The sequence below is a fragment of the Cyprinodon tularosa genome, unplaced genomic scaffold (assembly GCF_016077235.1).
Source record: "Cyprinodon tularosa strain WSP-4 unplaced genomic scaffold, ASM1607723v1 ctg1166, whole genome shotgun sequence".
Classification (NCBI taxonomy): Eukaryota; Metazoa; Chordata; class Actinopteri; order Cyprinodontiformes; family Cyprinodontidae; genus Cyprinodon; species Cyprinodon tularosa.
In genome coordinates this window covers 54806-65278 of record NW_024037966.1, presented here as the reverse complement: position 1 = coordinate 65278, position 10473 = coordinate 54806, and the positions used below count along the sequence as shown (strand labels likewise).

The window sequence follows — 10473 nt, the reverse complement described above, 5'->3', positions numbered from 1 at the left end:
GAAAAGGTAGTTAATGCTGGCTGGTATCCTGGGATGGACCCACTGGACCACAATCATTGGGGTTAAATCAAACACTTGGTATAATGCAGCTACCACCATGGTTGGTAGATTGTGTTTAGATTGGAAACTCTATTCTAACTACTCCAGACCTAATTTTTCTTTCATGGCTAAAATGTTTAGTCCTTTTCATACCAGGTACAAATTATTTTCTTTCATCTCTGTTTTGTTAGTCCCAATATCCTTTCATAACTAGAGTCTAATATGCAACTATAGATATGTTAATGATACTAATACAATATTTATTAATATCTTTACCCTTTTTCAGTCAACTTGCTGTTTTCAGGGCTAACTATGTCCAAAGGGGGGCCTTTACCTATACTAACATTATAATGTTGAACATTTCTGCTGGTGTTTGTGTTATTGAAGCTGCCACGAAGGTCAGAAAATGTTAAAATATCTATTTAGTTGTAACCTAAACACCATCTTGGAGCCTTGCTGGGCAGTTTTGCCTGACCTGGATGTTCAGTGAAGAAAATAAGTATTTGAACACCCTGCAATTTTGCAAGGTCTCCCACTAAGAAATCATCGAGGGGTCTGAAATTGCGACGAGAAAATTATCTAAAAATAAAAAATCCAGAAATGGCGATGCAATTTTTTTTGTTTTTTTTTAAACTGCTGCAAAGAAGTATTTTAACACCTGTCTCAGCAATAATTCTGACCTTAAAGACCTGTAAGTCTGCCTTCAAAATGTCCAACTCTACACAATTTATTTGCTGCATACATGTCCACCCCATACAATCGGTAAGGATCAACTAACATGGACAAGACCAAAGAGCTGTCCAAAGACACGAGACAAAATTGCACACCACAAGGCTGAAAAGGGCTATGGGGAAATTGTCAAGCAGCTTGGTAAAAAAGGTCCACTGTTAATATTTAGATAATTGAAGAAGCTAAACAAGTGTCAGTCTCCCTTGGACTGGGGCTCAATGCCAGATCTCGCCTCGTTGAGTCTCAATGATCCCAAGGTGACATATCAGTGCAGAACTACACGAGAGGAGCTCGGACCACAGTTTCCAAGGTTACTGTTGGTAATACACTAAAGCCCCATTTACACTACCCTTTTGGAACCGTACCGGCCTATTGGCCAACGCCCTGACCAGTGCAACTGACTCACGTAAGCGTGACAAAGCTGGTGAGGAGTGTAAACAGCCTGTCTGTAAAACAGCGAATCCTTCCAAAGCTGAGTCAAAAATCACCATGAGAGCCAGCGGTACTTCACACAACTGCAGAGAAAGAGCTGCTGCAGATGGGCTGCGGTTAGCCCTGGTTGCCGTTGGCTTCGGAGGTCCAATGGTTGCTGCGATCTTCTCAACTTCAGAAATTGTTTTTTTAATAACCCATTAAATTGATAAATGGACCTTATAGTGACGGTTTAAAGTATATTCTCACCTCAAATGATCCTAAAATTTACTTTTATTGAACAGCCACTTTCAATGGAGCTGCTGGTGCCGCAGTGCATGCTACAGTTCAATAGTTGTTGCAATCTTCCTTGTTGTGCTTTCTCCAGCATCATGTAGCTTTGTCGTCCCTCCCTCAAAACCCCGCTAGCTTTGAATCCAAAAATTAAAAACACATCCCTGTGTTGTGATTGGCCCGCCAGTTCTAGGGCCTGGGGCATTGATCGAGGCTAGACCAAACTTGCAGGCAAAAATTATTTTGGCCGCTGGCGGGTGGGGCTAGTTTACTAGGCTAGTAGTGTGTGCAACCTGGTGGGAAAAACTACAGGAAATGTTTGATCCCTGTAATTGCAAGGAATGGCTACTGTACAGTCAAAAACTTATTTTCCTCATTGTACATACATGGACATAGCTGCTTGTGGAATGCATTTGGAAAAAGGTTCCCACAATACAGGTGCTGGTCATAAAATTAGAATATCATGAAAAAATAGATTGATTTCAGTAATTCCATTTAAAAAGTGAAACTTGTATATTATATTCATACATTACATACAAACTCATATATTTCAGATGTTTATTTTGTTTAATTTTGATGATTACAAATGACAACAAATGAAAATCTCAAATTCATCATATCAGAAAATTAGAATATTACTGAAGACCAATAAAAACAAAGGATTTATAGAAATGTTGGCCAACTGAAAAGTATGAACATGAAAAGTATGAGCATGTACAGCACTCAGTATTTAGTTGGGCCTCCTTTGGCCTGTATTACTGCAGCAATGCGGCGTGGCATGGAGTCGATCAGTCTGTGGCACTGCTCAGGTGTTATGATAGCCCAGGTTGCTCTAATAGTGGCTTTTAGCTCTTCTGAATTGTTGGGTCTGGTGTATTGCATCTTCTTCTTCACAATACCCCATAGATTTTCTATGGGGTTAAGGTCAGGAGAGTTTGCTGGCCAATTAAGAACAGGGATACCATGGTCCTTCAACCAGGTACTGGTAGCTTTGGCACTGTGTGCAGGTGCCAAGTCCTGTTGGAAAATGAAATCTGCATCTCCAAAAAGTTGGTCAGCTGCAGGAAGCATGAAGTGCTCTAAAACTTCCTGGTATGTGGCTGCGTTGACCCTGGACCTCAGAAAACACAATGGACCAACACCAGCAGATGACATGCCACCCCAAACCATCACTGACTGTGGAAACTTTACACTGGACTTCAAGCAACGTGTATGAAGTGCCTCTCTTCTTTTCCTCCAGACTCTGGGACCTTGATTTCCAAAGGAAATGCAAAATTTACTTTCATCAGAGAACATGACTTTGGACCACTCACCAGCAGTCCAGTCCTGTTTCTCTTTAGCCCAGGCAAGACGCTTCTGACGCTGTCTGTGGTTCAAGAGTGGCTTGACACAAGGAATGCGACAGCAGAAACCCATGTCTTTCATACGTCTGTGTGTGGTGGTTCTTGAAGCACTCACTCCAGCTGCAGTCCACTTTTTGTGAATCTCCCCCACATTTTTGAAGGGGTTTTGTTTCACAATCCTCTCCAGGGTGCGGTTATCTCTCTTGCTTGTACACTTTTTTCGACCACATCTTTTCCTTCCCTTCGCCTCTCTATTAATGTGCTTGGACACTGAGCTCTGTGAACAGCCAGCCTCTTTAGCGATGACCTTTTGTGTCTTGCCCTCCTTGTGCAAGGTGTCGATGGTCGTCTTTTGGACAACTGTCAAGTCAGCAGTCTTCCCCATGATTGTGTAGCCTATAGAACTAGACTGAAAGACCATTTAAAGGCTTTTGCAGGTGGTTTGAGTTAATTAGCTGATTAGAGTGTGGCACCAGGGGCCATCAATTTTGAACCTTTTCACAATATTCTAATTTTCTGATATGATGAATTTGAGATTTTCATTTGTTGTCATTTGTAATCATCAAAATTAAACAAAATAAACATCTGAAATATATGAGTTTGTATGTAATGTATGAATATAATATACAAGTTTCACTTTTTAAATGGAATTACTGAAATCAATCTACTTTTTCATGATATTCTAATTTTATGACCAGCACCTGTATGTTCATCGGCCCCTTGAACCCAAGCACCCCCCTTTTCATCAAGCTGTCTTTAGTAATTTGTCCTTGTCATCGACGATTTACATCAAAGCCAACAATGATCTTTTCATTTTAAACCTTGAAACTCTTGAACACAAAGTAAAATGAGTATTCAACTCAGACATTCTGCCCATTGCAATTTGAAAATTAACATGTCTGTTATGTTACTAAAAAACTGATCATCCCGAGGCCAAAAAAACAGAATCAGTGATTAAATTAAATGCCTATTTGTTGCCAGGTGGTCAAAAGCTGGACAGACAATTTTAAGTCTGTTTAGATGTCAAGTACGTGAGAGTTCTCTGTGAGGGGAAGTGAGACATTAACCCCTGCTTGACCTCATAAGGACAGGATTTTGACTTCAGGTGAGGAATCTGTGTGAAAGGCGAGACATCTTTCTCTTTTTGTAGCCACATTTAGCTTTAAATGCACAAAAGGACAACTCCAAAGTCTCCATGTTGGGAACCACAGAAAACTTGCAGGCTATTTTTACTCATTTGATAGGGAAAAATATAAATAAAATAACATTGGATGGCTTCTGTCATTAGCCTGGATCGATGTTTGAATCCATTTGTGATTATAAATACTAGCATCTATTTAAACCGGTTGATTGTCCATACATTTTTGATAAATTTGAGATGGGAGCAATCCAGATACCTGATGTTGGTCAGGATAATTCTTTAAGCAGTTGATCTGTTTGGGACTATCATTACTGCTTTCATCAGTTGCCAATAAATAAGGGCAATCAGGTTTCTCCTCAGGAAACCGGCTGTCTAAACTTTTAAAAACCAAGAGTACTCTTTAAAACAAATCCCAAAAGTAGCCAGTGCAGATATGGCAGTCATTTGCTCACATAGGGTACAGCTTCCGATTAAAATGACTTGAGTTGCATACTGCATCAAACCATTTGTCTAATTAAGACTTACCAGAATTGACCCAAGGTTCCTTACTCAGCATTTTAATGACCAATTGCATTGCTATATTCTGCTAAGCTCTATGCATTTTTTTGCTTCCTTTTTTAACAGTTTAAAAAATCATATATCTTTCACTTTCTTTTAACATGAGGTAGGTTCCTATATTGGCACACGAAAATACAAATTTTGCTTTCTAAAAATGGATCAATGGAGAATGGAAGATATCATAAGAGGGCACCTTGAGGAACACCACATTTCAGATAAGCCGTAAAGGAGGAAAATGACCCAGTCTTAGACAGACTTAATCGTCATTTTGTACACACAGAGTTTATACAAAAAAAAAATTTTGTTCGGTACAGCTCTCAAGACATTTCCATTTCTAAAGTGCAACAGTGATGAAAGGCAAACATAAGAGTGGTATATGACTAACAGTTTCCAACATTCCCACATGGGAATGTCATTAATTTGAAAATGATTCCAGTAGTGTCAGAACTTATATGAACAATAAAATAGGATTTTTCCAAAGTGGCTAACTAATCCTTTATAATTGAACTCTCACACTGGACAAATTAACCTCTGCATTTAATCCATCCCCTTGGGGAGTAGTGGGCTGCCACTGTTTGGCGCCTGGGGAGCAGTGCAGGATTAAGCGTCTTGCTCAGGGACCCAGAGTGGCAGACTGAGAGTCAAACTCAGAACCTCCAGAACCCAAACGCAATGCTCTAACCACTAGGCCCCATTCAGCCAGCTGATCATTCTGGCTGCACTCTGTAAAGTGGGAATTTATTTCAAGTGGGCAATTATTTGTTCACCTTGAATGCATCTTAGAACAAGCAGGGGAGGGTCTGGAGGGGATGGACTCCCTGGACCAGAGTGTATATTAGTATCCTCTCTGCTCGGGTGCATCTCCTACTTTTCGACCTTCTTTATCTCCTGCTCTGTCTGAACTAGGTTTGCTATGGCAGGACGGCTGGTCATTCGAGGAGTACTGATTCTTTGCTTGGTACAGGCAGCACACACGGGGTGAGTTGCTAAGGCTCAGATATACATTAAAAGTACTTTTTAATTTTTTCATTTTACTATCAAACCAAAGTATTACATGATTTACATATTACTTAATATATGTTAAATCTCTGACAGTATAAAAAGGATATTCAAAAGTTTGAACACTCAAGATAATGGGGTATTTTATGAGATTTTGCCCCACTTTTTGTTTCAATTTCAACCATCATTGTGCAATTCAGACTTGTAGTGAAACAATCAAGAAAAGTCCCTGAGAAAATGTTTTTAATACATGGAGTGCAAAGTAATGATGCTCATAGATAAATTTCTTGGCATAAACTTTCTTTTCAATTCTAGTCAGATTGTTTTAAATCCAGTTTGCCCTCATCCAAGGAAGTTTTTTTTTAAATTGGATTTTCAAAGTTGTAATCCACAAAGCACCTTAGCGTTTACTTCTTTAGATGGACAATATTTCATTTTTGGATCTTTACACCGTGATATATTTATATATGATGACCCCTGAGGCAATGTGCAAAAGTTCCTAATTTGAAATGCTTTGTTGTCTTTCTTTACAAACCTTTGCTTATATTCCATTTAAATATATAAATTGTTATTATAATTGCACTTTTTTCCAAAATCATTAGTCACCTAAAGTTATCACTGATACTGCCTCCAAAGCTCAGATTACCTTCTATCTTTAGTACTTTTTCAATAACAGACAGATAAAACTTTTTTTTTTCTTAACTAATTGACAAAATCTGAAAACCTTCACAAGAAGAATCAGAATAGGTAAAAAGCAGTTTTTTTTTTTTATTACTTTGATCTTTTTTCTTCTTTTGTTCATAAATTTAAGACTGGACAAGAAAAGGTTTAACTAAACAATTTAATGTCTAACTTTAGGCCTTTGGGCTTTTTATTGTCTATTTTTTTATTTGTTTATCAAGCTAATTAAAATTGAGAACTGGGAGCTTTTTGCTCAGCTGCACCTTAGAAAAAGTGGGTCAGTTTTCTACCATCCTCTCATGGATTATCGTCTCTGTGAAATGTGTTAACATGTCTTTTCATGTCTGTTTTCTTTTGTAACAAGAAGGAGAATTCTTGAGTCTGAGTTATGAACTGACTTTCTGCCAAGAATGGAGATGATGGAGTTGACAGTTCTGTTAGACTTCGTCAGACTCTAACTCTTCTGGCCAAGTTGAATGTACAGTAGCTGTAAAGCAAAAGAGAAAAAGTTGCATGATTTTTAATGTCTGTCTTATCTATATCTAATCCAATACCCCTTACTAAAATGCAACAAATTGCAATACATTAGCCCTGCACTCAAAAAAAAAAAATCTTGCCCTCATGAAGGCTTACCAAAAAAAACCAAAAAAACTCTGCAAACGGGTAACAGAACAATCCTGGGGAAAAAAAGTTTTAACAATGTATGAGGCAGCAGGGCAAAACGTAGTCAAACCTTAAGTGGAATGGTTTCAATCAAAGCTAATGTTAGTTAATTGGAAATATTTGACAAGACTAAAGATATTGCTTATAGATTATCTTTGAACTTCCTCTTTCAATTATGCAAAGAATAATGGACATATCCGTCTCCAGATGTGCATAGCTGGTAGCGACAAACTTAAGATTTGTAGCTGTAGCGATACGCCTGAATGTTCTTCATTCAGTCTTAAAGCCATACATTTGTTATTCCCTCTACATTAAAATTATAGCATGGGATATTTTGCAATGGTCTTTCACCTAAAATCCTGATAAATAACCAGATGGAACATGAATAAAACTTAAACTTAATTTCGGCACTTTGGTAAGAAGAGGAGGGGAAAATTAAAGTGACCAGAAATAGAACCACCTTAAGCCTGAAGTCAGGATTCCTTATATTGATTTCAACTGGAATAAAAAAAAAAAAGCAAGTCTTTTAAAGCACACACAGCCCTTTCTTATTATTGAACTAATTTATTACAAAGCCAGTGTTGTGCATTGAGACAGGCGACTTAGTGACTGGAGGGAGATATGAGACAAATGTCTTTCAGGTGGTCGGGTTTGTCTGTCAAATTTCAAACAGCAGTGTTAAACTAAAATCCGAGAGACAAGATCCACAAAGCTCAGTGTGACCAACCTACCTTAAGGTTTTTGTTTTAGCTGTGACCATAAGATGCAGCCATATATCTTCTGTCTCAGTGATTTGACCTTTAGGCTTCAATTTGACATTCAGAGGTAGCTTGAATTCAGTGACAGCAGCAGTCTAAATCTAACATCTACCTGTGAAAGGAGGATGGTTTTACTCATCCACACGGTCACTCCAATTACTTTCAAAGGTTCTTTAAATGTTTGTCAGAGGAATCCCTACAGTAATAAAATGCTTTAAAAGAATTCATGATCATTTTGACTGATCAGCTTATTGCTTAAAGGCTCAGCCTTCTTTTTTTATGACATACTGACGCTTTTAAAGATATATTTTATTATTTAAGAATCTAAACAGGAAAATCACTCGTCTTCTTCTTGTGATCTTAAATTAGCTGTTATTTAAATTGTGTCCCAGCTCATTTTGCCCTTTAATGTTCACCACTTTTTCAATTTCAGGTTCCAAAATCTGTCAGTTTTCAATATTTAAGTGATAAATATTTACTTAGTTATGTAGGTGATGTATTCAGTTTTGTGATTTCATCAAAAAGGCCTTAGGCAAAAAAAAAAAAAAAAAGTAAAAATGAAACAGTTTTAGTAGCCTCGTGGATTTTTTCTTTATGTCTATTATCGAATAATTTCTTCTTTGATAACGGATAGATTAAGACATTAGGACATTTCTTTCTTAAATCCTGATCCAGACTTTGAGTATTGCACTTTCATGGAGGAACTTCCATTGTTATATTAGGCCAGACTATGAACGGTGGTTTGGCTTTTATTGTTTGTATTGCTTATAGCATTTATTATGAATTTACTATGTATTTTTATTCAACTGTGCAGCACTTTGAACGCCTCATATGTCACAACTACGGTGGCTGAGAAGTGCAAAACACATTTACAATTCAAAAACACATTAACAAATAAAAAACAAAATAACATTTGAAGAAACAAAATTATATTTTGTGAAACAAATGTATTTTTGAAAAAAAAGTTTAAATTTTTAAAAACAAATTTACATTTTAGCAAACAAATTTACATTAACAAATAAACAAAATAAAATTTGAAGAAACAAAATTATATTTTATGAAACAAATGTATTTTTGAAAAAAAAGTTTAAATTTTTAAAAACACATTTACAATTCAAAAACACATTAACAAATAAAAAACAAAATAACATTTGAAGAAACAAAATTATATTTTATGAAACAAATGTATTTTTGAAAAAAAAAGTTTAAATTTTTAAAAACAAATTTACATTTTAGGAAACAAATTCACATTTTAAATAAGTTAGATTTTAGGTGAGAGAAAGTTTCATTTTAGAGAAAAAAAAATACATTATAGGGAAACAAATTTACATCTAAAAAAAAATTGACCGTTCGGAAACACTTGTACAAGTGCAAAGACAAAACTGCAAGTGGCAAAACACATTTACATAGCCAAAAACAAATTAACAGAAGACGGCTACACGGAAAGGGAATGTCCCAGTGGCCGGATGTGACGTCACGATTACCCTGACTTGTAGTACGAACAGCTCAAGCTGTAGTCCTCCTGCTTCACGTGAAAAGTCAGCGGCGATTTTAGATGGAAAGAATTGCACTGAAGCTGTTTTTCTTAAGTTTACGCTAACCGAACAATGTTTTCAGCCAATTTACACCATTTTGTTCTTCGTGCGGACGGTCTCTGGAACTTTTACGGGACACGGACCAGGTGGCAGGACCAAGCAGCAGGGCCGGGCGTATTACTGGCCGGAGCCACTATTATTTTGTCATGTAGTTTTTTAATTACTTTTCTTTGGTATTTAGTTATTTTTTGGGTATTTTTCCTGCCGTTTTTCGGCAAATGCCTTATTTATAGTACTTCTAACTAGATTGTTTTATATATATATATATATATATATATATATATATATATATATATATATATATATATATATATATATATATATATATATATATATATATATATATATATATAGGCTATATATTGTGATGTTATCGCTTAATAACCTGTATTAAAATGTATTCTTTATGGGTTTCTTTTTATTGTGATGTTATTGCTTAATAAACTGCATTAAAACTTTTATAATGTCACATTTACTTGATGGAACGGAGTACTTTATCTGCGAATAAGTGGCCTCGGCCGGCAGCAGCCACCATCGGCCTCTCCGATGGCACGCTCTGCCGGCAGCGGCCACCATCGGCCTCTCCGATGGCAAGCTCTGCCGACAGCGGCCACCATCGGCCTCTCCGATGGCAAGCTCTGCCGGCAGCGGCCACCATCGGCCTCTCCGATGGCAAGCTCTGCCGGCAGCGGCCACCATCGGCCTCTCCGATGGCAGGCTCTGCCGGCAGCGGGCAACAACGGCCACTCCGATGGCCGGCTCTGCCGCAGCCACTGTCACGAATTGAGCCCGGCCCTGCTGCTTGGTCCTGCCACCTTGTACCGTGTCCCGTAAAAGTTCCAGAGACCGTCGGCACGAAGAACAAAATGGTGTAAATTGGCTGAAAACATTGTTCGGTTAGCGTAAACTTAAGAAAAACAGCTTCAGTGCAATTCTTTCCATCTAAAATCGCCGCTGACTTTTCACGTGAAGCAGGAGGACTACAGATTGAGCTGTTTGTACTACAAGTCAGGGTAATCGTGACGTCACATCCGGCCACTGGGACATTCCCTTTCCGTGTAGCCGTCTTTTGTTAATTTGTTTTTGGCTATGTAAATGTGTTTTGCCACTTGCAGTTTTGTCTTTGCACTTGTACAAGTGTTTCTGAACGGTCAATTTTTTTTAGATGTAAATTTGTTTCCCTATAATGTATTTTTTTTCTCTAAAATGAAACTTTCTCTCACCTAAAATCTAACTTATTTAAAATGTTAATTTGTTTCCTT

At 37.4% G+C, this 10473-nt stretch overlaps 1 protein-coding gene across 9 annotated transcripts in view; it reads left to right on the top strand.

Moving 5' to 3' along the window:
- Positions 1–5345: 5345 nt before the first annotated feature.
- The window catches only part of cmn (calymmin), a 37683-nt gene continuing 32555 nt past the window's right edge, over positions 5346–10473 (top strand). For all 9 annotated transcript variants that reach the window (XM_038307625.1, XM_038307609.1, XM_038307619.1 and 6 more), the window contains exon 1: positions 5346–5494. In XM_038307625.1, the coding sequence (XP_038163553.1) occupies positions 5429–5494 (66 nt within the window). In that variant the 5' untranslated portion in view covers positions 5346–5428. The remainder of the gene's footprint in view (positions 5495–10473) is intronic.